Here is a 26,003-nt window from a genome sequence, read left to right as displayed (position 1 = left end):
AGGCATCCTCCTTATACTAAAGAATTGACGAGATCCACCATGCTATTAACTGGCCTAAACAAGCTAGGCACGGCAGTCACTCCTCTCTCCTATGATTGGTCTGAGCATATACATGCAGTGACAGGTAGCATCTCTATCGTGCTCCCATCACCAGAGAAGGAAGCCTGCACAGAGAGAGGTCAGAATCAAGAGAACCATGCAGGCAAGCTCTTGGCATTCTACTTCTGGAGATGCCTGACCTCTGGACTTCTAGTTTGAGAGGAAAATAAGCCTTTTATCGTTTGTGTAGACTTCATGATAGCTTTGTTACTGGAGGCTGCAGGAATCAGAACTTAAGTGCTAGATTTGAAGTCAGGGGGTCACTTTGTCTTGTTTCATTTCTTTAAAAGTATAATAAAATGCATTCACAAGCACACGAAAACACTGCAGACTTTTCTAATGTATGTTCTCAATTTCTTTCTGGCTTCCTCTGTTCTTTCATTGGGGGGGTTTCAGCTCTTTTTTGCTTCGTTTTTCAGGTTATACCTTTTCTTATATGTTATAATTTAGAGAAAACGGTTTTTACATAAAAGGTATGTGGCAGTGATTTCTTAATGCCCATAATTTTGGTCTCACCCCTGTTAATAATTTCTTTACTTATAAATTCAAAAGCATTTCCCTTCAGATTTTTCAAGTCACCACCTTGGTATTTAGTTTTCAGATCTAAACTAATCTGTTAAACTAAAATTTTGTGGGGAAATGTCTTTGAATGTTATTGTCCTACCAAATTATACTCATTACTGTATAACACTTTCCAGGAAGAGGAGAGTAGATAAAAGGGAAGGAGGGTCAGAATTCTATTGCTGTGAAGAGACACCAAGACCAGATAATTCTTATAAATGAAAACATTTCATTGTGGTGGCTTGCATTTCAGAGGTTTAGTCCATTATCATCACGGCAGGAACATGGTGGCCCGGAAGCAGATGTGGTGCTGGGGAGTTCCACATCTGGTTCAGTAGTCAGTAGGAAGAGAAAGAGCCACTGGGCCTGACTTGAGCATTTGAAACCCCAAAGCCCAACCCTCCAGTGACATACTTCCTCCAACAAGGCCACACCTCTAATACTGCTCCCCCCTCTGAGCCTATGGAAGCCAGTCTCATTCAAACCACCACATTCTACTCCCTCACTCCCATAGGCCTGTAGTCATATCACAATGCAAAAAGCATTCAGTCCAACTTCAAAAGTCCCCATTGTCTATCAGTGTGGGGGTTTAAATGTTTTCCTTCACAGGGTGGTGGTGGCATATGTCTTTAATCTCAACACTTGGGAGGCAGAAATTAGTGGATCTTTGTGAGTTTGATGCCATCCTGCTCTACACAGCTAGTTCTAGGACAGCCAAGGCTACATAAAGAAACCTCTCCCCCCCAACCAAAAAAAAAAAACTCCTAAACCAGAACCACATAACCAAAGCTGCCAAGTTCTGCTGCTTGCTAGGCCTGGAACATGGCCCTCTTATTCAAACACATTTTCACCAGCTTTCTGTTTTAATGGCTTCCTTCACTGCCTAAGCTTGGACGTTCTGGAACTCGCTCAGTATACCAGCCTGGCCTCAAATCCAGAGATCTACCAGCTTCAGCCTCTATGGTTCTGGGATTAAAGGCATGTGCCACCACGCCTGGCCCTAAGCTTTTCTTTCTTTTTCCCACGTTAGATTTGGTATGAAAGAAAATGTCCCTCACAGGGAGTGGCACTATAGGAAGTGTGGACTTGTTGGAGTAGACATGTCCTTGTTGGACTGAATGCTTGTTGGACTGTTGGCATGGATTTTGAGGTCTCCTATGTTCGAGTTCTGTCCGGTGTCACAAGTCACTTCCTGTTGCCTGCAGATCAAGATGGAGAACTTCTTCTCCAGCACCATGTCTGACTGAATGTTGCTATGCCTCTCACCATGATAATGAACTAAATCTCCGAAACTGTAAACCAGACCCAATTAAATGTTTTCCTTTATAAGAGCTGTCGTGGTCGTGGTATCTCTTCACAACAATAGAACCCCTAACTAAGACAGAAGCTTAGCTGGGTGAACCACCACTCCCTTGATTCCACTGAGCATCATCAGGCTTTTCATTAGTTTGTTTATACATCCTGGCGCTCCTTTTCTTCTCAAATTGTACACTTTATGATGGCACAAAATAACCCCACACTAGTTCAGAATTATGTATAATAAAGGGTTATTTATTTAGGGGAGACATACAGATCACTATCCTAGATCACAATCCTCTGCAGGAACAGAGAACAGGAACAGAGTCCAGCAGCCAGAAGTGAGAGCTAGCTTCCATAGTACTAGAAGGCAGCATGCAAGTTTCCAAGGGAGTAAAGTAAGCAGCATACTTACCCAGCTCTGGTCCGTCCCTATAAACTAAAACAATGGCCAGCACAGCATGGCATGATATCCCTAAAGGTACAAGAGTGGCACCCAAACCTTAGCAGTAACAAAGAGCAGCTGTCTCATTGGATGTAAGACCTGCTCAACAAGAGGGAAGTGGTACCCAAAACCTAGGCAACTGCCAGGGCTAACGAGCTCATGGACCTCAGAGAACCTACTTTACTGAACCAACATAATTCCTAACTACATTCTAAACATTTATCCTTCTATCCAGATACGTATGTCTCAGCCCTCATCAAAGAAATGTCTCCTTGCCAACAGATAAGAGACCATAACTTAAATATATGTATATAATGTCTATAATATATATAATAGAGGCTGTAAATTTGAGGAAACAAAGGGTGCATGAAAATAGTTGGAGGGAAAAGTATGTAATTATAATTTTAAAAAATTCAAAAACTTAAAAAAATAGATCTGGATTGCTGATGCAGAATTCCATCAAAAGTCTGAAAATACTAAAGTTTTTTATAATCTTCAATTTCTTTCTTGGAGTTAGTTGTTGCTACACACAATTCTTGATGCTGATACTCCCTGAATGTGCCCTGAGAAAAGCAGTTTCCTTAGTAGTCACGTTTGAATTAATCCCCTTGGTAAGTAGAAGCCACAGTCTTGGGTGAGTTTAGTAGGCTCAGCCAGGAGGTGAACCACGATTAATAAAACCTCAGGGTCAGAAATTGAGGTTCAACCTGAAGATCTGAAAAGCAAAACAGCCAGTCAGTCACTGGCTCTGACCTCAACCTCAGACAGGAAATGATGATCCTGTCTCTAGGAATCTCAGAATGAGACTGTGTTGAGAGCTGTTTCCTCCCATTTTATAATCCTATCTGGGGCTGGGGATTAAAGGCGTGCACCATCGGGATTAAACACATGTACCACCCAATTTCTATGGCAACTAGTGTGTCTATTGGGATTAGAGGTGTGTGGCATTGTGGTTACTGGGATTAAAGGTGTGTGTTACCATAACCTGGTCTGCAAGACTGACCAGTGGGACTGTTTTACTCTCAGATCTTAAGGCAGTCTTTATTTATTAATGGCTAAAATAAAAAACACCAATGATAGCCTTTGCTGGAGAGAAAGCTACTTCTGTTATTTAACTACAAGAGTAAAGAACAAGAGTTCCCAACACAGTCCTAAAATTTAATATTGTTAATTTCTAATTTTATTACACTGTAATCTGATAGGACACACAAAGTCTCCGTTTTTTTTTTTTTTTTTTTTGCTTGTTGAGACTTGTGCCCTATGGAATTTTGGAGAAATTCCATCACTGCTGAGAAAGATATTTCTAATCTATTGAGTGGAATATTCTGTATATGTTAAATCCAGTTGAGCTGTACCAGTGGTTCTCAACCTGGGGGTCAAAAGACCTTTCCACAGGGGTTGCCTATCAGATATTTACAATTCATAACAGTAGCAAAATTACAGTTATGAAGTACCAATAAAATTGTATTGTTGGGGATCACCACACGATAAGAACATAAAGGGTTGCAGAACTGGGAAGGCTGAAAACAGCTAATCTTTATGATACTTTAGCTCTTTCAGTTTGGAATACCTGAGTGTAGGGTTAAGTCCCCCTGCTATCATTATGTTAAAACCTATGTGGCCTTATGACTTTATTGCTTATGAAATTGAGGACTCCAACATTAGGTACATATTTACAATTGTTATATATTCTTAATGAATTTTTATTAATATGCAGTGTTTATCTTTAATTAGTTTTGGTTTGAACTTTATCTAAGGATAGCTACACTAGCCTGCTTGCTGCCAAGCATGATGACCTGAGTTCGATTCCTGCAATTCTAGTACTTGCACAGTGAAAAGACAGAACTTCGGCGGTGGGGAAGAGACAGAAATCTTTAGTAAATAAATAAAGACAGAACTTCCAGAAGTTGTCCTCTGACCTCCACATATATGGCATGTGCACTCCCAGAGATTTAAAAATCCTACATGTATACATTTTAAAAATGTTAGAGACCTACTGAATAGTTACCAAAGTCCTTATTCTATTTAATAATCTCATAATCTCCTAGTGAGTTAATTAAACAAACATTTCAAAAAACTAAAATTATCCCAAGACAGCACAAATCATTTTGGTGTTTAAGGCAGGGTCTTGATGCATAGTGTGGGCTGGCCCTAAATTTGGGATGCTACTGCCTCAGCCTCTGGAGGGTTGTGGTTACAGGTTATGTACTACCGTGCCCAAGAAGGAATAATAAATTCCTAAGAGGATCCAAATAAATATTGAGAACCCACAATTGTGAAAAATGAAGATAATCAGGTCTTAGAGAAGGGGATACACATGTCAACAATATGAAAATAATTCCAGCCGGGCAGTGGTGGTGCACGACTTTAATCCCAACAGAGGCAGGCGGATCTCTGTGAGTTTGAGGTCAACCTGGTCTACAGGAGCTAGTTCCAGGACAGGCTCCAAAGCTACAGAGAAACCCTGCCTTGAAAAAAGTTAAAAAAATAATAATTCTTTCTTAGAACTTACTTGAAAATGAGATCTTTTTGACAAATTCTTTGGCCCAACATTCAAGATATGGGTATTTCTATTACCAAATAACAGCAGTACAACTTCTAGGAAATAAGATCCATAAATATAATAAATTCATTTTTTAAAAATTCTTAAAAGTATGGTTAGTGAGATAGCAAAGCAGATAAAATACACGCTTGGGGACTTCAATTCAGAGCCCCGGTACTCATATAAAAAAGCAAGGAATGGTGGTGGCGTGTACCTGTAACCCCAGCAGTGGGGCCAGGGGGATGGGACGAGACATAAGAAACCTAGAGGCTTGACTAGCCACCTAGTCTACTAGATACTGCAAATTCAAATCGGTGAGAGGGCCTGCCTCAAAAATAAATGAGGCGAAGAGCAACAGAGGTCACCCAAACGTCAACCTCTGCCTTCAAAGGAAACATACCTGCACTATTCATGTGCACATATACATATCCAGAATTCTTAACGGGTGAGAAGGCTAGGAATGTACTTAATGGTAGAATGAGTACCTGACATGCCTTGAAATCATTCCAAGCACTGCAAGAAAGAGTGTGTGTTGTGATTGGGTTAATTCCCAAAGATAGTTTCAGTTTTATGAAGTCTCTTTTTCTCAACCAGACCTAATTAGGAAAAGCCTTGTGACAGAACACTTGCTCTCAAAAAGCAAATATACAAAAATTACAGTTGCTAAGACCTTCAAGCTACTGAAATAGAAGATGGTAGGTAATGCAATAGAAATGGCCAAATGGCAATAAAATATGGTGATTTCTGGCTAGACAATGACCCATTTATACACTGTATATCCCAGAAATGCATAATAAAATGACAACAGTGAAGATCAGGTTGTAAATATTTGTATTTCTCACTCACACACAATATTGCATGAGACATTACTATTTTCATATGCATCCATAGGATTCACACTCGTACGGAGTATAACATGGAAAAGTGCAGAACTAAAGAAATAACTCTAAAAACAACAAAAGCACACATTTCTTAGAATTTAAAAATATTGCACATAAAAGGTTGCACAGAAATTACTGGCTGCTTTTATAAAAAGAATGAGGTATTAGTCAATCTCTAGATAAAGGTAAGTCCAAGAGGAACTATACACATACACACCGAAAAAAAAAAAAAAACAAAAACAAGAAAACCTAAAACACACACACAAAAAAAAAAATACATAAACTAAAACTAAGACCTAGAAAGTCAACAAAAAAGAAAAAGAAGATGTTTAAGTAGCTATGATTTTGATCATACAAAATCACTAGCCCAGGACCAAACACAATCTCTTGGCAAATATTTCATCTTAAGTTTTAAACTTTTTCAGCTTAACTACGTGCAATACAATCATTCCTGTTACACCAATTCTACTGCAGAAGAGGCATCTTTTTGTGATAAATATCAAACCACCACTTTCTAAAGCATTCAGTGGCAATTAGCCAGGAGCCTACTGTCTCCTTCACTGACTGACTCAATTAGTTTCACAGACATTTATTAACCCAACTCACAGGTGCTACAGGGCATGCGATTTTAAATTAGCAGAGGTTTCACTGCAAAAATTATTCAAGTTCACACAATTTATCTTTTAAAGTTTAATCTTAAGTATGTACCAGACAAACTGAATTTTGTTCGTGGATTTTTTTGGGCGTGTGTGGCCAAATTAAAGAGTTAAAGGATAGGTAAAGAAAAAAAGATCTTGCAAATGATCTTCTTTCAAAAGAACTTTTCCTAATCAGGAAAATTAATAATTAGAGTTGTCTGCTAGCTGAATGTGATTGAATCTGTCAAAAAATTTAATATATGGAATACCTACAACCAATGGCTTAATGTTATGTGAAATCATGCATTTGTTAAAATAGTTTAGAGAAAACTGTTTTTTCATCACATATAGTGAGAAAGAATAAACTAAGAGGGCTTAATGGAAACTGAAAGAACCAACTATTGTCCTGAACAGTCAGTATATGTAGTAACCATATTTCCTCTTCGTTGAGTGACAGTCCTGCAGTGCTTACTAGATCCATGAAATCTATTTTCAGTCTGTACTGTGTGTCGATTGGTGGTCTCAAAGCCACTAAAAGAAAACATTTTCTCCATATCTTCAAACATATCATCAAACAATCCACCGCCAAAAGAAAACTCCTGGAAATGATGCCGCTGTCTATTGGAGCCATCCTGGCGTGTCTGAAAGTGATTTTCAAAATGCTTCTTGGACCGAGTGTTTTGGTTCTGGCCAAAAATATTAAAGTCTTTAAATAAGTCATCAAAATTGAAGTTAAAAGACTGCTCAAAAGGACTTCCACTCCCTCTCTGTCCTTTGCCATTAGTGAAAGCACTGTGTCCAACTGTATCGTACTCTTTCCGCCTATGAGCATCTGAGAGAGTTTCATATGCTGAAAGAGATAAAAACCTTTTAGCAACTGAGACAAAATATTTAAAATGTCTACATAAACTTCAAACACATGATTTCATCTTATGTATTTCAGGAAAGAATTTCACATCACAAAATATTACAATTAATATATAAATTGTAAAAGAAAGCACGGACTTTGTTTTATCAACTTATATATCACGAATAAACAGGGAAAAAATTAATTTGTTAGTCTTCAGATTATTTGTGCAAAACTATCATTTGTGTTAAAGAATTAAATTATCAAATGTATCCAACTAATAGAAAATCAGGTTTTTCACTTACTATAAATGAAGGAAATGTTTCATTCCAACTCCTAGTTATGGCCATTAATTACTTAAGTTATTTGCAGAATGTACAATTTGCTTTAGAACTGGTGCTAAGACAAAATGTGCTTTAAAGATACGGTTTGAAATGCAGATGCAGTAAAGACACCTTTAACCTATATTAAATCTACTGTATTAACCTATATAAACCTATTATAATATATCAATACTTAGTAAAATACATTCCTTAAGTTACTTAATAAGAATTTGGGCTTTCTAATCCCTTTTTATACACAGTGATCTCATAAATAACAAGGGAAATAGTGTACTTCCAATATTTTTTAGACTTGTAAACCAATAAAATTACCTACTATAATTCATTACTTACTCAGCAGCCAGGTATCTATTCTAACAAAAGAATTACAAAAGCCTACATCAAATTCTTCCATCTCCACACCATCTTTAAGAGCACACAAATTCTCGATTAGCATCACCCTTACTATAAATGCCCATGAGACTGCAGGAACAATCATTACTTACCTTCTGCAATCTCTCTGAATTTTGCTTCAGCATCAGGGCTCTTATTTTTGTCAGGGTGGTACTTCATGGCTAATTTGTGAAAGGCCTTCTTTATTTGTCTCTCTGAAGCAGATTTTGGCACACCTAAGATATCATAGTAGCTTTTTGAGGCCAGGATCAATTCTGTTATCATTAAAATGCAAATCGCAAAGACGAAAACTGACTGGGGAGTAGCCATTTCTAATATCCTAAAAAAGAAAGAAAAACAGGTGTTTTTTACCCAAGGAACGCATCTTAGGACTTCTAAAAAGCAATCAAATTCAACAGACCTTTGGTTTATGAGACCTACAGCAGCACCAGAACATTATGCACGCAGTATCTGACACTCACCACAGTGTGCTGTCAGTTTCTCTAATAGGAAGAATCTATGAGCAAGCATTTTGCTTATCTGTTGAAAAGTTAAACTGATACTTTCTTAGGAAGGCAAGATTTCTATTTATGTTGGTAATCAACTTTTACCTGTCTTGTTAATGATTATTACCTCTTCAGAATCCTGTTTAAGAGAGCCAGGAATCCTAAGTACAAGCTGGCCTAGTTGGCCTGATCTTCCTACCCCAGCTTCCTGAGTTGTCTGCATCACATCTAGCTTCAGAAATTGACCCAAATATTGAAAAACTCTGTCTTCTCTGCGTTTGGCTAGAATCTCAGCAGCAAGGCAAAGGTGGGGAAGGAAAGAGGCTTCTCAAGTTGGTTAAATCTACTTACTCTTAAAGGGATTAAAACCATCAGTTTTCTTATAATGTAGGTCCCAAATATTTAAGAAATATGGGTAAAGAGCCTCTCCTTAAAGCTCAAAAAATTAAGCTGGGTGGTGGTGGCACAGGCCTTTAATCCCAGCACTTGGGAGGCAGGGACAAGTGGATTACTTTGAAATTCAAGGCCAGACAAGTTCCAGGACAGGCACAGAGAGACACCCTGTCTCGAAAAACCAAAAGCAAAAGAAAAAAGGGGAGAGAGAAAGGAAGAAAGGAAAGAGAAAGAAAGGAAAGAGAAAGAAAGAAAGAAAGAAAGAAAGAAAGAAAGAAAGAAAAAAAGCTCAAAATTAATAAAAATGTAAGACTTACTGAGGCTAGGCTACCAGAGGAAGGCAATAGTTTGTACTTTGTATAAGTTATTAGGTTCTCCAAATTTCTCAGCGAGTCAACTGTTTCTCGTTAAAACAATAAGCTTTACTTAGAATTACTGATAATACTCCTTGGTTTGCTTTTTTCAATGTTGTACCACAGACGTCCTTAATAACCTATGATGACATAACACGGCTGACGAAAAAGTACTATGGCTTGTGGAAATGCCGGCCGTCCTCTCCTGTGGCCTCTTCTGAGCCTAATGAGCAGGTGGATTACTTCTTTTTCCCTGAGAATTAGTCATAGTCACGCGTACCAGCAATAAAGTTCAACCTCTTGATCTAAAGACAGAAGCCGGACAGAGCGGCACACGCCTTTAATCCCAACACTGAGAGGCAGGGAGAGGCGATTACTTTGGAAGTCAAGGCCAGCCTGGACAACACACTGAGCTCCAAGGACAGCCAGGATAATCCTGCTTTAAAAATAATAATAATAATAATAATAATACAAATAAACCTAAGCGGAGCGTGCCGGGCGAGCTCCAGAAACCGCGGCTGTCCACTCGCCAAAGGGCGAGCCCACACCCGGCAGCAGGGCACCCTGCCCGGCTTCCCGCCGACCCCGGCTCTGCTTCAGCGGCCTAGCTGCCCCGCCGCGGCGACTCGGCTCGAACAATGGCAGCGCCCTCGTCGACCCCGCAGGCCGGCCGGTCCCGCCCGCTGCACTCGGGGGCGCCGGCCCGGCCGACGTCGGGCGAAGGGACCGGGCTCCTGGGCACCGCGAGCAGGCGCAGTGACGCAGCCCCCCCCCCACTACACACACACCCCGGGGTCCGTCCCCTCCGCGCCGCCCGGCCCGGTCCTCACCCGCGCGTCCGTCCCGCTGCAGCTGCTCCACCCCGCGGCCCGGCTCCCTCTCCGCCGCCGCTCTCGCTCCGGCTCCCCGCCGCCGACCTGCCTCCGTCCCGCGCGGCCCGCTCCCTACTGGCGGGAGTCCCGACCGGCGCGGCCTCCCCCGAGCCGACCTACACGAAACGCTCGCCCATTGGCCGCCGCCCGCCCACCTGACTTTGGCGCCTTACGCGCACGTGGAAAACTGTTGTTGCCGTTTGGGCCCCTCGTCACTTCCGGTACCAGCCTCCAGGGGGTGGCGCTGAAGTCAGGGGAAGCGGAAGTGAGTCGGACGAATCCCCACCCACCCAAATCCTTCCCTCCTGGGGCGGGGTGATGCGCAGGCGCGATGGGCTGGGCGCGGGGCTTAGGGCCCCGCTTGGGAGAGGACCTGACTTCACGCCCTGCTGCTGGCGGGTTGTTTGCTGCAAGGATCGCCGCCGTCGTAATAAAGACCGGAAGCTGAGGTTTTATCCGTTAGTAGCCGGGTGGCCTGAAGACTCAGCCTCACCATGGTGAGGCAGAGCCAGGCGTGGGTCTTTCACCTGTTCGTCTTACCATCCCTCAGTTCCCCAAAAAGCTTGAGCCCGCGGTCCTTAACGCAGCTTGCATCAAGTTTCAAACACTGAAGTTTGCACGGTACGCGGGTGGTTTTCAACCCTTCCCGTGCTTTAGCTGACCACCATTTCAACGTAAACTACATTTCAAGTGCATCTGATTCGCTAATAGGGTTGCTGTGAGGTTGGTCACACAGGTAGATTGTAATCCTATGTTTCTTCTTCGAAAACTCATGCCAAAAATGCTGGGCAACCTTGAGCATTCTACTAGATTGGAAGTATAACTTGTGTCCTGATTGAGGGTATTCATACTCATCAATTAATACGGAGAGCATGATAGATAAGTTTATTATTTACAATAAAGTTAGGACAGCATGAAATATTTCAGAAACAATAGATAAATACTTCATTCATAAACCAAAGCAAGTGGTGTGTCAGATTCCAAAGGCGGATTAACCGAGTTCAAACCCTGATTCCCAACCCTTGCCTTAATAACTTTTGCAAAGTCTTGAAGCTGTCAGTTTCTCAGTTTACTCTTCTGTATGGATAAACAAAACAGTGTTTGGAGTATATACTTAACATAAATATATATGTGTGTGTGTGTGTGTTTATATATATATATCAGTGCAGGCAAAATATTTTGTTTTCTTTCCCCTTGTATTTAAAAGTAATTCCAGATAGAGCTAACCTGATTTGTCATTTGCTTCCAAGTTATTTTGAGAATACTATTTTACTTTAGTTCTGATGCTGTTATTCAATAATGGTTCAGTCAAATAATGTGACAAAAATATAACCCCAAGTAATTCACATGACATACTGTTATTTCTATGATCGGTTTCCTTGAATCCCTTCCACAAAATGCAATGATACTTAGTAAAGAGAAAGAAAAGTTCAATTCATAATTAGTTGCAAGGCCAGTGTCATTGATGGTTCTGGAGTCAAATCTGTATGGAGGACATCATGTCAGAATTAAATATTTTTCTACTATCAGTATAAGAATCTAGTACTTCATTTGTATGCATTTAGTGTTCATCTTAATATTGTCTACATGTATATTAGTCCAGTCACTAAACCCTTCTTGCCTGGGCCCACACATGTTCATGCACACAGATGTACATGGAAACAGAGGTCATGATGATGCACTAAAATTGTTTGCCCTGTCTGCCTGCCTGGCCACTGGCCAATCAGCATTTATTAAACTAATATGAGTGACAAATCCTTACAGTGTGCAAAGAGCATTGTCTTACAGCATACAATGCTTTAATTTTAACTCTGTAATTAACAACTTTGAGGAAACAGAGTATATAGGTGGAGTATAACTTAGAGAAATAATCCAACTATTATTACCTTACTGAGAAGAGACTGTATTTGATATATCTAGACAATAACAGTCTTAACCCAGCACATCTTAAAATTGAAAAAAATCTTCTTATCAATAAAAACCACTCTAAAAATGTTTCTAGTAGAGAACTCACTATGAAAGCACAATAAAAATTCTGTATATGTATATAAGCTAGCAACATAGTCACTCGTTATCATTATCCAGTACTGTGCACATATACTATCTCCTACTGTCTACATATATAATAATTTTATGTGCTGTACTCTCATGGGTCGGGCAATGTCGTGAGTTTGTTCAAACCAGCGTCACCCAACCTTGTCCATAGTGTCATGTACTATGATGCTTTTATAGCTTCATCACTAGGCAATAGAACTGTTAAACTCCATTAAAGTTTTATAGAGCCATCATAATACATGCAGTCTGTCAGTATGCAATATTCAACAGTATATCCAGGAGACTCAGTATCTAAACAATGGGCATGGTTAGAAAAGTAGACGAGAAAAAATAGTTGAAAATAATGAAAGAAATAATGCAAAAAAATTTTATAGATCAGAACATGTATTCCAAATGAAATAACCCACTGTGTGACTAGAACAGTAAATGGCAATAGGTACTCACTAAGGCAACATTAAAAACAAAACAATTACAACCCAAAAAGATTTGCAATAAAGAAGCAATAAATGAACAAGAACCCAGAAAGGAACCCCTGGGCATAGTGAAGCACAGCTGTCCTTGCAGCTACTTGAGAGGCTAAAGCAAGAGAATCCCATGCCTGTGCATCAAAGTGAGATCTCAGTTCAAACAATGACTTCAGCTTCTTAATGGCTATACTGTAAGCAAGCAGACAATAACCAATGATCTGAAAATTCTAAGTAGGGAGGATTTCTAAGGTAGAATTGTTTGATTCAAGTTCTCATAAAAGTGCCTCTACTGAACCCTTGTTAAAGGGTCTGTTGTAAAATGGATTATAGAAAAATAGGACCATCACAGTCTTGAGAATTATTTTCTGGAATGATTTTTAGATGATAATTTATTATCCAGCTGATCTAGAAAAATAAATAGTAAAAAGATAATTCAAAACAAAATAGATGCAAAAAGAATCCTAAGTTGCTAAAAGTGGTCACGGTCCAAAAGCACCTTTACAAGTCTAGAGGGCAGCCAGGACAGGATGTTCAGAAATAGAGTTCTTCAGGAAGACAACAGGGACAGATTAGCAAATATGTTGAACGTCTTCATAGAAAACTCACATCTACTAGATAGGATTTAGGTATTGCCATTGAATTAATGATAAGCTCAATGAGCAAATATTCACACAAAATACAGAAGGTCAAACCGTATTGGAGTACATAATTCTACTTGCTTAGTTAAAGCAGTGTAAATAGAACATAACCATTTTTAAAATATAATCTTGTTAAGAAGTTGGGGGTTGACATGAAAGTGTGTGTGTGTGTGTGTGTGTGTGTGTGTGTGTGTGTGTGTGTGTAGAGCCATTTGGGAAGAAGGAAAATTGAGAGAATCCATCCATCATCGATAGGCCTGTAGACAGGACTCTGGCACGTTTCTTGCTGATGATTAATGAGGAAGGTCCCAGCCCACTGGGAAGTGCCACCCCTGGGCAGGTTGTCGTTGGCTGTATAAGGAAGCAAGCTGATCAGGCCATGGAGAGCAAGCCAGTAAATAGCATGATTACTCCGTGTTTCTGCTTCACTTCCAGCCTCCAGTTTCATGTCCTATATCTTTGCTTCCTCAGTCAACTGTGACTCAGGTTATATGATCAACATAAATCCTGGGCTCCCCACATTGCTTTTCATCACGGTGTTTTATCACAGTAATAGGAAGCTGACTGAGATCTGTGCAGATGTGTCTGTGTACACATGCACATGGATGTAAAAGGTGGGTGTTAGGAACCGTTTTCATTTTTCACCTTATTATTGGAGAAAGGTTCTCTCACTGAACCTGGAGCTTACAAATTTGATAAACTAGCTGGTCAGCTAGCTCCAGGGATCCTCCCTACTGTTAGGAGTACAGCTATGCTACTATGCCAGGATTTTTACAGGGGTGCTGGGAATCCAAACTCAGACCCACCTGTTATCACAGCAAGCACGTTACCACCCCAGTCATTTCTGCAGCCCCAGTCCCGTTAGTCTTTCAGTTCTTTTACCTCCTTTAACTCTGTTACCGACTCTTTCTTAACTTGCTTTCATAAAGCAAAGTATAAGCTTTCTTCCATCTTTTAACTTCATTGCTCAGCAAAACTTCTTTTACAGAGCCAGAGTTCCATGAATATCTGTAAAATGGACAGTAATGCCTTTTAAACCATAATTCAAAAATAATTTGCTGCACTTAATCCTGGTTCCACAACAAGAATATATGTTAGTTATTTTGCTGCCTTGTGAGTATATTACTGCCCCATTATTCAGGCCAACTCTGTAAAATATTAACTTGAGCATAGTATAGATAATGCTACTTAAATGTCTCTTGACATATTACTACTAATACATGGTTAAAATAAAGTTGAGTCTTGTCTGGTCTTAAGTTTTATAACCTCAGGTCTGGACTATGGAAGCCTTTAGAAAGGTCACTGGATCCCCTATAATTTAATGAAAAATTGTATGATAACCACTTTTCTGGAAAAAGTTCATACTTCGTTTTGAGAAAGAATCCCATGTTGCCCATCTGGCTTCAGGCTCACCGTGCACCAGAGGACCTTGAAGTCCTGTCTCCACCTCTTAAGTGCAGTACGTACAGACACATGCCATTGTGCCCAGCAAGAACTCATAACTTTGATTGGATTAGAAAAGAGATAAATGGATTCCCCAAATTTAACCACTGCTGCTTGAGATAGTAATATTTTATTATTTTATCTTGTGAAGTTTTTTAGAGAAACATAAAGCTCTTGCATATATTACTCTCTAAAGCCCTGGAATAGAGAAATGAAAATGTTGTTTATTCTAGATGTGGATACACAAAAGCTAATTTTAATGTTTTAATTAATTGGGTATAAATCTATGGTAAAAAGAACAACTGCCCCATAAGCAAAGCAGGTTGATAAATTCTTTTTAAAAAGTTTATGAATCACACACTAAATCATGACTTTCAGGAATTAAATTATAATGTTCAGGTTATGTGGTATTGGGAAACAAATGCAAGAGTTCAATGGTTTTGGATCACTGGAAAGCAATGTGTAAGATTCATTCTTGTTTTCTTAGCTACTGAACTATAATTCAAAATGAGAGGCAATAAAGCAGGACTCTGTTTCAGAGAGAACTAATCTTTAGTTTGCTTAGTCTGGACTTCCTATTATTAAAAGCAGGGTGTAATTAAATGTATACAATGGGCTGGAATATCATAAATGTGAAATGAGATCATTTTTACTGGTATTCAGTCTTTGTTAGTCCAGATGAAAATTAATTGACCAAAACTAGAATATATCTGAATCACAAATGAAAAAATAAGTCAATTGACTCAATAATTGTGTGGTTTTAAAATACAAGGGCTCTTTGAAGTAATACAGGATGACAAGTCAATCACTCTCTGCAAGCTGTTCAAACCATCCCCACAAAACCATTCAGTGTAAAACATCTATTCCTTGTCAGTGTTAATTAAACAGCTATTTGATTTACCTCGCTAATATTTTGTGTTTTGTTATCTGAGACCCTTTCAGCACATCGACTGCAGTCTACCTTCTGGGTTAGTTTCTGTATACTTGCCTTGCTGCAACCAAATACCTGACAAAACACAACTTAAGAAAAGAAGGAATGAGAGAGGGAGGGAGAAAGGGAGGGAGGGAAAATGGAAGGAAGAAAGGAAGGAAGGAAGGAAGGAAGGAAGGAAGGAAGGAAGGAAGGAAAGAAAGAAAGAAAGAAAGAAAGAAAGAAAGAAAGAAAGAAAGAAGGAAAGAAAGGGTTGCTTCTGACTTACAGTTTGAAGGTAGGGTCCTTCAAGGTGGGAAGAAAATGATGGTAGGAGACTGAGAGAGCTGGTCAAATTGTGTCCACATTCAGCAAACAGAGAGAGCAGAGGTGCCTCCCAATATTAAGCCAGGTCTTTACATTTCAGTTAACCTAATCTAGAAACTCCCAGACATACCTAAATGCCTGTTTCCATGGTGACTCTAGATCACATCAATTTGACAACATTAACTATCTTTAATTTATGAAATGACAAAACACAGAGGAAAACAATGTTGAGCACTGGAAAAGGAACATGAATTCTGGGTTCAGAAGACTAAAGATTTTGACATATCTTGGGAATGTAATCTTGTTCCCTTTGTGAATATGCAGATGCACATTACTGGTTGTTATATAAAAAGACATGTATAAAGAAGAGTGCTGCAAACAAAACTTTTGTGTGTTGGACTGAAACCAAAACCTACACATGCTTGGCAAGTGCACAACTGAGCTACTCTCTGACCCTCCCCCATACCTTTTAATGAGATAAGACACTAACAAAGTTAGCACAAGTCATACCCAGATAAAATACTTAATCTCTAGGTAAGTGATGAGTAAAGACACAACACTATCAAGAACAGAGACTAGACCACTCTGGTTTTGAAGTATGATACATGGTGAGTATATCAGTTACTTTTCTATTGCTGTGATAAAACACTGTGACCAACGTAACTTATAGAAGGAAGACTTTACAGTTCCAGAGGCTTAGTCAACGATGGCTGAGCAGATGTAGCAGGCAACAGGTGACTGGAGCAGCAGCTGAGAGCTCATATAAAAAACACCAAAACAAAACAACAAAAATAAACAAACAACCAAAAAAAAAAAAAACCCCACAAGCAAAAGTCAGAAACCCTACACTGGGAATGGCCAGAGGCATTTGAGATCTCAAAGACCATCCCCCAGTGACAGACTTCCTTAAATGGCCCGTACCTCTGAATCCTTCCGAAACAGTTTCACCAACTAGGTACCAAGTTTTCAAATGGAGGCCATTCTCATTCAAACAACCACAGTATAGGAGAAATAGACTCCAAAGTTCTCCTCTTTCTCTTTCTTTGTTGCTAATCTGAGTAAGACTAAACTTTTCAGGGAAACAGGAACAGAGAGTGTAAGTAAGGATCTTATTCAAATGCCATGTCTCTAGTCCTTTATACACACATAAGTTATTCATCTATTCCTCTATCCTCACATACAATTGATCACATTATTACTAAACCATGCTTTGTTACAATTCCCCCCTTTTCTTACCAATTTCTATGATTCAGAGTCCCCAAGAAGTGGAGGCCCGAACTTACTCATCTTTGGCACTAAGGAGGGCCTCAATTATTAATGGAAAATCACCACAAAAATATGTTGTGTTGTGGCCAGATTTGATTGATGGTGATTATTAAAGTCAAATGCAAAATGCAATTTAACTACTTCATTCATTTTAACTACTTAGTTAGCGTTCAGTTGTAAAGTCTATCCATAAGAGAAACCTATCCATAAGAGAAGTTCAGTTGTAAAGCCACCCCCCCAAGAGAAGAAATTCCATAGGAAATTTAGATCAAAGAAAGTGAAAACATTTTTTTTTAATTTTAAATAGGATGTGTTGAGAGGTTTAAATGATTAAAATATCCATCCATTCTTTTCAACTTAAGGGTCCACTCAGAAAAATCACAAAATATTTATTCCTATGCCAATTGTTTTTTATCTCAACATAGAATCAATAAAAACAAGTACATGAAACTCAAAAACTTTAAAATCCCAGAGATACTAAAAGTGATTCATTGTCCATTCCCAAACATTCCTTACATGAATGAAGTTTTAAAGTCAAGCCTTTGACAATTTCTAAACATTTTCTCATAATTATCTTCACCTGAGTGGTCAGTCTCCTGACTTGAAAGTTATTTTATGGCCAGGCGGTGGTGGCACATACTTTTAATCCCAGCACTCAGGAGGCGGAGACAGGAGGATCTCTGTGAGTTTGAGACCAGCCTGGTCTACAAGAGCTAATTCCAGGACAAGCTCCAAAGCTACAGAGAAACCCTGTGTTGAAAAAAAAAGTTATTTTATGAAATTTAAGTTTTACTTTTAGTATCTCTGGGATTTTAAAGTACAAGAAACAAATCTTTACATGGTAAAACCATTGTCCCACAGCAGTAAATTTCTCAAGTAAATATCACGGTTAGAATTTCTGTCTCCAAAGCACTTGCTTCCCCCAGGTATCTCACTTCCCAAAGGCTGCAGCTCCATGGAGAATCTCTGAATTCTCAACACTGTCAAGCACACGGAAAGAAGAGATGCTGCTCATTCCATTGCAGAATCACACCACTTCATGCTTCCAGCCAGCACTAATCGGCTTGCTGCATTGTCTACACCCTTTGTCCCGAGTGAATTCTGTGGTCTGTGATAGCAGTTGGTTCATGGAAGACCCAACACGCTAGGGCACTGCTGAGGGCCTTAGGGAGGGCAGCCTGAGTTTACTGTCCAATCACCACACCTCATTCCTGTGCCATAGGTCATGAAACCTTTGAATGATTAAGCTGGGTTTCTGAGAACTTTCAATGTAATAAAAGGGAAGTTTGTAGAAGTAATTACATGCACAGTATTTTAACCAGTAAAGTAAGTAGGGATGGTAAGACTCCAGCTCTTCTATGTCTGAAGTTAAGCAATACAAATACTGATACTTGTTTATAAGAAAGCAACATAAAATTGAGTATCAGGAGCACTTTTAGATTATTTTTCTGAAATTTTAACTGGATGAAATGTTCTATGAATAAATAAGGCAACAAATATTAGCTAATCAATAAAATACATCTCAGATTCAGAAGCAAGTTAAAGAAAATGTGTCAATAGGTTTCAACTTTTGTGTTAAGTTCTTTGGCAAAATCTAGGATATGATTAGTCTAACAATAAAGCTACTGTGCTTTTCTTAATCCAGAAAATTACCTTATATAATTGGTTTGTTTTTCTATCAGGAAGTTAGATAAACTGGCATCAAGGCAAGCAGAAAAATTCAGCTTATCTAAAATATAGATAAGCAAGTCTTGATGGTAACTTTGGGGTGGTAAAGGAATGGTTTTATTAACAGTCTACAGAGGAAAACAGAGTAACAGGCTCATCATCTCCTTCAAGCTTTGCCCTCTCTACCAAAAGTAACTGATTGAAAAGCTTACACTTTACTGTATTACCCTTTTGTCTTAAAGTCTGACAGGGACTCAAAGCACCTGGAATAACACGTGCAAGTTCAGCTCCAGTTGTCCGCCAACCCTTTTTTTTTTTGTTGTTGTTTTGTTTTTTTGGTTTTTTTTTTTTTTTTTTGAGACAGGGTTTCTCTGTGGCTTTGGAGCCTGTCCTGGAACTAGCTCTGTAGACCAGGCTGGTCTCGAACTCACAGAGATCTGCCTGCCTCTGCCTCCCGAGTGCTGGGATTAAAGGCGTGCGCCACCACCGCCCGGCTGCCAACCCTTTTAACATGTTTCCATTACTAAGAAGAAGGAACAAGCAGTCACTTTCACAGATACATCATTATGAGTACTCAATGACTAAGCTCTTCCCTCACTGCCTTCCATCATAGTGTCCCTTCTCCCTGTAAAGCTCTGGCCTTTCCTTACTGCATACAATACACCTGCCACCTGCCTTCCTTCTCACAATCCGATCTCTTAAGATTCAGTTTAAAAGTTGTCCTACCCGCCACTCCAAGGAAGTTTAACTTTGAGATCCATGAAGGTGCCCTTCTTCACATGTAGTGAAATGCTAAGCATACAAAAGACACTCAGAAAGCTTGGCTCAATGATTTAAATTCATTTACTATGCACTCACCAAATATTTACTGAATGTCTACTAAATACAATATCTCAGTGCTACAGGTAAAGATATTTTCCCTTTTATAGCTCTGAATTATATGCAGCTACTTAGATGAATTTTGTTGAAACAAAACATTATGTATTTAGTGGCTTAAAACAAGTGTATTATGTCACAGTTCAATAGATCAGAAGTCTGTTTGAATTACTGGCTGTGTGTTTTGTCATAGGTCTCAGAAGAATGAACTCAAGGTATCAGCAGAAACAGGATTTTATATGTAGGTTTGAGGAAGGAATGTGCTTTCAATTAATTGTGATTACTAGATTATAGTTAAAGCCATTCTGTACAATAAATATATATTAATAAAATAAAAGTGTAAACGTTTAAGGGTCTACTAGATTGATGGAGAATTCAGTTCAGATCCTGCTACTACAGACTTAAGGCTTCCATTTTTCTGTAAACTGTCAGCCAAGAGTCTCTCTTGGTCCTTTAAAGTTGCCTAAATAAATATGTGAACCGAAGTTTCCAGAAAACAAACAGATAAAACCTGGGCATCGGTGTTAAAGATTATACACGGCTAACAAGTAGAATCTCCTGACTGTAGAGAACTGGAACTGTATAGATCTGACACGAATTATCTTTTCATTTTTGTTTTTATTGAGCTATATATTTTCTCTGCTCTCCTCCCTTCCTCTCCTCTCCTCTCCTCTCCTCTCCTCTCCTCTCCTCTCCTCTCCTCTCCTCTCCTCTCCTCTCCTCTTCTATCCTCTCCCATGGTCCCCACACACCCAATTTACTCGAGAGATCTTGTCTTTTTCTACTTCCCATGTAGATTAGATCCATGTATGTCTCTCTTAGGGTCCTCATTGTTGTCTAGGTTCTCTGGAATTGTGAATTGTAGGCTGGTTTTTCTTTGCTTTATGCTTAAAAGCCACTTATGAGTACATATGATATTTGTTTTTCTGGGTCTGGGTTACCTCACTCAATATGATGTTTTCTAGATCTATCCATTTGCCCGCAAATTTCGTGCTGTCATATTTTTTCTGCTGTGTACCACTCCATTGTGAAAATGCACCACATTTTCCTTATCCATTCTGTGGTCGAGGGGCATTTAGCTTGTGTCCAGGTTCTGGTTATGACAAACACGGCACCCAACAGAGTCAGTGAACAACAGATTAGTGCTCTAACATGTGCTAGCTAAGTCCACATAAACCTGAGAGGGATTGGAAAGGAATTTTAGACACTAAAAAGCAAAGTTTAGCCGCATTTTTTTTTTCAGATGGGCTCTGCTTGATGGCAGCATACTGCAGCTCTTTTAAGATAGGTCTTCCGGATTCAGTGGTATCAAAAACAAACAAAACAAAAAACAAACAAACAAACAACAACAACACAAAGTGTGGTATCAAAATAGTGGCCTTCCTGGGCCATGCTCCCAGCATGAACTCTGGCTACTTCAGGTGGCTGAGCATTTAAATGGGGTCTGTGAGCAGAGTGCTGCAACTTGCTTAATGGCAACATACAGCTGCTCTGTGCCTAAAAATGGGGCAATGTACATGGCTCTCAGAGGCAGCGAACATAACTCTGCCATGTTGGACTGGGTGGAGCAAGCAGGCAGGGCTGTGTTGGCCATAGCCACACCTGCTTAGAATTAAAAAAAAAAAAGTGTTTCTGGTCAGAAAACAATTACACATACACAATAAAGACATATTTAGATAGAAAAGACCTCTAAAAGGGTCATAGTATTGGATAAATGTACACAGGCTTGTGAAAGGGGAAAAAAAAGTACAGAGAGTTATAAAAAGAAGTAACTTGTTTTAAAAAATAAAACTCCAGACCTTAGTATGCCCTATGCTGTAGAATGATGTTTTTGTACACTTAAGAAATGTCACTCTGATTGCTTTAATAAAAAGCTGAACGGTCAATAGCTAGGCAGGATTTCCAGACACACGGGACACTGGGATGAAGAAGGGGAGACCCCAGAATTGCAGAACAAACAGCATGGGCATTACAGAGTAAAGGTAACTGAGGCACATAAAAGAACATAGATTAAAACATATGGGTTAAAAAGTTGTAACAACTAGTTGGAAACAAGCCTAAGCTATTGGTCAAGCCTTCATAATTAATAATAAGTCTTTGTGTTATGACTGGGGAACTGGCTTGGCAGGACAGAGAAAACTTGCTATACCCTCAGGCTCTGGGACAGGGTAAGGACAGGTGGTAAGAGGTCACATAGTCAAATCTTATCATGACCCTGTGGTTTACCGGAGATGGATTGCTGGTCCAAGCTTTCTGCTCTGGGAAAACACATGACAGCATCTGCAGTTTTGAAAGATGATTACCTGCGCAAGACGCTGGGGTGAGAGGTTACTTACAAACAGCAGAACCAGTTTCTGTAAGACTGACAAGCAGAAAGCTCTAAAGCAAGGAAAACGAGAAAACAGAGCTGAAGGAGTGGCAGGAGCTGGTGATGTGAGATCACCAAGCTTCGTTGGTCTGGTCATTAACAAGGAAGGAAAGGGAGGGATAGGAGGAACTGAGTTACGTGGGAAGTCTTGATACAGGAAGAAACCCTGGGCATCCTCCATTATCTGACTAACGTAAGGAATTAATGCAAAGGGAGAGGGTACGGTGATGAACTCACTCCTTGACGAACATTCAGTTAGGTTCCATCTATGCAAATGACAGGTAGCTGTCATGCTTTGAGCTCTTTAGGCCTAAGACCAGTGTTAGCAAACATCTTCTAAGTCACAGAAAATGAGTACCCATCCTGGGTCACTGGTCACTCTCACCTGCCCTCAGCAAGATTGGGTTCGCTTTGGTTCTCATGTCACCCCTGTACAGTCTTCCATCCCTTTGCCTGCTGCCTCTAAATTCCACTTTTTGTTGTGTCAGAACTTGGACCTGATAGCTCACCATAGCAATAGTTCTGAACAATCTTTTCACTGTTTCAACAGTGTCAGGGTATTTTAACAATGAGAAACCAAGAATTAAAGTTACTTCCTAGCCCTTCTAAATTTTAATTTATGGAGTACAAATTGTAACTATTGCGTAGCTAGTTAATAGCTAATACACTGTTAGGGCTTACCAGACATTATGGTAGACACAACCAAACTTTTTGAGTCCCCCTACACCTAACATGCTCTGTTTTTTTTTTTTTTTTCCCCTCTCTTTCTCTTTTTTAGGGGAGGAGAAAGTGTCAAGGTCACCCTATGTAGACCAGGCTGGCCTCTGAGTTTATAATCTCTCTACATCCTTAAACTCTGTCATGCTGGTCCCCCTTAATTAAAACTCAGTGAGTCTGGCAACACATGTAATGCCCTTCCTTAAAGGGCTTTAAATCATCTTCATTTTATAGGGCTACAGAACCCTACCACCCCGAGCCTTGAGTACCTCATCTGACGCTCTACTTAACTAGTTGACACTAGTTTGCCTCTCTGGTATACAAAACCCATCAGAATTTTGACGTGTTGATAACAGGGCCACCATTGGGACTGTATACGGTAACTTCCACAGGACAACATAATGAAAAATAGCTTTTCGGTCGACAGACGGGGTAGCCTAATAGAAACAGACAATGAGAAAGTGTCACCACTGCACTATCACAGGGTCCAGCCAGTCTGCTCAGACACAGCCGGCTCTGAAAGCAGTTCCCAGGGACCGGGGCAACCCAGAGCACGCGCAGAGCCGGCAGGCAAGCTCAGCCGAAAACGGACGGCTACCAGCAAGCAAGCCATTAGGGACTCTACGCTGAGATCCAGCACTGAGCTTAAAAGCCATGGACCTGCCCGCGACCGAAGAGCCCAGCTTGCCCTCCCGCCGCTACCAAGCGTCTTGAAGCCGCCCAGCACCCAGCTCCTTCCCACGGCCACGGAGAGTCGCGCCAGCTTAGGAGAGTTAGCGGCAGAAAGCCCCACCCAGAGACAGCGTCATTTCCGCTGGGGCGGGGCGGGGCGCGGCGGAGGGCGGCGCTCGTCCGGGCGGTCGTCTGTTTGGGTTCCGGGCGCCGCAGCTGACGCGGACGGAGGCAGGCGAGTGGCCGCCGCGGCGCCCGTGACTGCCCGCGTCCCGGTGAGTGGCCGAGGGCCGGCGGGTGGCGGGTGGCGTCCGCGGCCGGGCGCGCTGGCTCCCGTCGTCCCCGGGGTCGCGGGCAGGGCCGCCGGGTGTTGTGGTTGGTCGCGTCCCGCCCCCGCCCGTGGGCCGGCCCGTCCGCCCGGCTCCTCGGCCCGGCTGCGCGCTGGGTCCCGGACAGGGTGTTCTCGGGCAGTTAGTCCACCGGAGACCTGACGGTTTCTCCGTCGTACGTCGTCCTTGACCGGGCAGCGTGCAGCGATTTATTTGTCTCTTCGCGTGTGTTCCTATCCCAGACCGCTGTTGCTTAAGCAGAATCAGATGTACTTGCCTTTTAAAAAGATGAGGAAAACTGTCTGAGTCATCAGGTTGCAGTGACTCTTGTCTCCGTCGTCTCTGTCATTTCTGTCATGATTCTGGGCGGGGGAGAGGGGGGAGGACCTGTTTCTGTGCCCAGTACAGTGATCATTTTAAGGAAAAGTAGTGACACTCCGAGGAATGTCTTAGAGATAGATGTTGACATAAGCGACTATCATAGAATACGTTTTAAAATGCTGTTTTTATTTCCAAGAACAATGGTATTCTAGAACTGCATTCTTGATTGTAAACAATGTATTTCAGGCAATCAGGATGGTGCATTACCACAACGAAAGAAGGTATAATGATGTCACTTGATAGTTTTTGCTTATCTTTCTATTTTGTTTATCTTGTTTTTCTATTCTTACAACTCATTTTAAAATCTTCCTAGCAGTGGCCCTCCTCTTAAATGGTGTTGGATTAATGAAAGGGTTAGTTCACTGATTTCTATTAGTAGGTATTCTCATGCAGAATTGATACAAGAACAGCCTGTACTTGGCGTTGTTTTCCTCAGCCAGTAAAGACGGAATTTGTTGCTTCATTTGGGGAGCATACCTTTGTAAAAAGGTCAGAGCTAGACTCTTGTTTCCTCTCAGTTGTGGCTCTTTACTCTGCTTTTCCTGTATTTTATTCTCTTTGGTATCTATTGCGTTAGAAAGTTATTGCAGAATTTTATAGACAACTCTCCTTCAATGCTTTCTGGTTTGCTTGTGTGCTTTTTTCTTTCTGTTCCTAACTTTGGATGCCACTCAAAGCGCTAACCACATCGTTCTCCCCAAACCAAGAGCTTAATGTTTGAAACCAAAGTCGTATTAATAGGCCCGTGGATATCCCGAAATGTCGAGGAAGTATAGGATGTGTTTGTAGCTAAACACTTTTCAAAAGAAAAGGGCCTGAAGAGCTCATTTTTGTTGTGTCCTGTACATCCAAATACCGCAGGCCAGCCTTTGGTAAACCCTTTTGACCTCACTGGCTCTGTTGTCACTGTGGATCATTTCATACATAAATTCAGTTTCTCTTTCAGCTCCGTATCATTTCTTAATTCTGTAAATCCTAAAGAGAAACCCAGTTTCCTTTATATTGTTATACTGTCCCCTTTCCAGGTTTTTCATGGCCCTTTTCCTCTGTGTCTGATTTGAAGGCTTAGAGTTCTCTCGACAACATCTCCTTAGCTCCCTGGTGCTTGTCACCAAATCCAGTTTTTGTTTCTAAAAAAATATTTTACCTTTATTTTTAATTATGCGTCTTGTAGCTAGTGCAAACATGAGTGTAAGTGTTTTCAGATACCAAAAAAAAAAAAAAAAGGTGTTGGATGTCTTGGGGAGTGCAGACAGTTGTGAGCCGGCAGGCAGCTGTAGCAGCCTGATGTGGGTGCTGGGAAAGGAACTCTAGTTCTCTGGAAGAAGAGCACATACTCTTAACTAGGGAGCCGTCTTCCCAGCCCCATTCTTTTTATGTATCTTTCTTTTTCCTCCTCGCTTCAAAATGTGGCTCACAGATAGCCCATTTCTGCATTCCTGCACCATTGCTGTATCCAGACCCTTGCTTCCTTTTTTGGCTATGTTATTGTGATTATTATAATATATATCTATGTTTTTTGGGCTTTGGGGGATGGGTGGGGCGTGAGACAGGATTTCTCTGTGTAACCATTCTGCTTGCCCTCAAACTCTCTCTAGACCAGACTGGCCTCAAACTCACAGGGTGTACTGTGTGCCACCCCTCCCGGCTAAATTTGTATATTCATTCCCTCCCCAGTTGGGCCCACACCTAGCATTTCCTTCAGTCCCTTGATGTGCTTTGGTTAAACTCCACTCCTTT

At 40.6% G+C, this 26,003-nt stretch overlaps 2 protein-coding genes across 4 annotated transcripts in view; one reads left to right on the top strand and one right to left on the bottom strand.

The window, feature by feature from the left end:
- Nucleotides 1-5,757: 5,757 nt before the first annotated feature.
- LOC126498738 (dnaJ homolog subfamily B member 9) lies at nucleotides 5,758-10,247 on the bottom strand. 3 transcript variants are annotated; one of them, XM_050137636.1, is made up of 3 exons: nucleotides 10,105-10,247; nucleotides 8,136-8,362; nucleotides 5,758-7,312 (listed from the first exon to the last, which is right to left on the bottom strand). In XM_050137636.1, exons 2-3 carry the CDS (start codon nucleotides 8,350-8,352, stop codon nucleotides 6,861-6,863), a joined length of 669 nt encoding a protein of 222 aa, XP_049993593.1. In that variant the 5' UTR covers nucleotides 8,353-8,362; nucleotides 10,105-10,247; the 3' UTR covers nucleotides 5,758-6,860. The 3 variants fall into 3 exon arrangements, with proteins under 3 accessions (XP_049993593.1, XP_049993594.1, XP_049993595.1); XM_050137637.1 differs by lacking the exon at nucleotides 10,105-10,247 and adding an exon at nucleotides 9,755-10,000; XM_050137638.1 differs by lacking the exon at nucleotides 10,105-10,247 and adding an exon at nucleotides 9,239-9,689.
- A 13,462-nt stretch (nucleotides 10,248-23,709) lies between these two features.
- Nucleotides 23,710-26,003, top strand: part of Pnpla8 (patatin like phospholipase domain containing 8) — a 45,651-nt gene continuing 43,357 nt past the window's right edge. Inside the window, exon 1 of the mRNA XM_050137398.1 lies at nucleotides 23,710-23,828. The gene's annotated coding sequence lies outside the window, so the exon portion shown is untranslated. The remainder of the gene's footprint in view (nucleotides 23,829-26,003) is intronic.

The sequence above is a fragment of the Alexandromys fortis genome, unplaced genomic scaffold (assembly GCF_014885135.2).
Source record: "Alexandromys fortis isolate MF-2015 unplaced genomic scaffold, M_Fortis_MF-2015_v1.1 scaffold_3, whole genome shotgun sequence".
In the NCBI taxonomy this organism is placed as follows: domain Eukaryota; kingdom Metazoa; phylum Chordata; class Mammalia; order Rodentia; family Cricetidae; genus Alexandromys; species Alexandromys fortis.
This window is presented reverse-complemented; position numbering and strand designations above follow the sequence as displayed.

Coding starts and splice junctions, on each gene's coding strand:
- LOC126498738 (XM_050137636.1), bottom strand. CDS start 8,352: ATGGCTACTCCCCAGTCAGTTTTCGTCTTTGCGATTTGCATTTTAATG. Junction 7,313..8,135: donor ATTCAGAGAGATTGCAGAAG/GTAAGTAATGAT, acceptor TATCTCTTTCAG/CATATGAAACTCTCTCAGAT.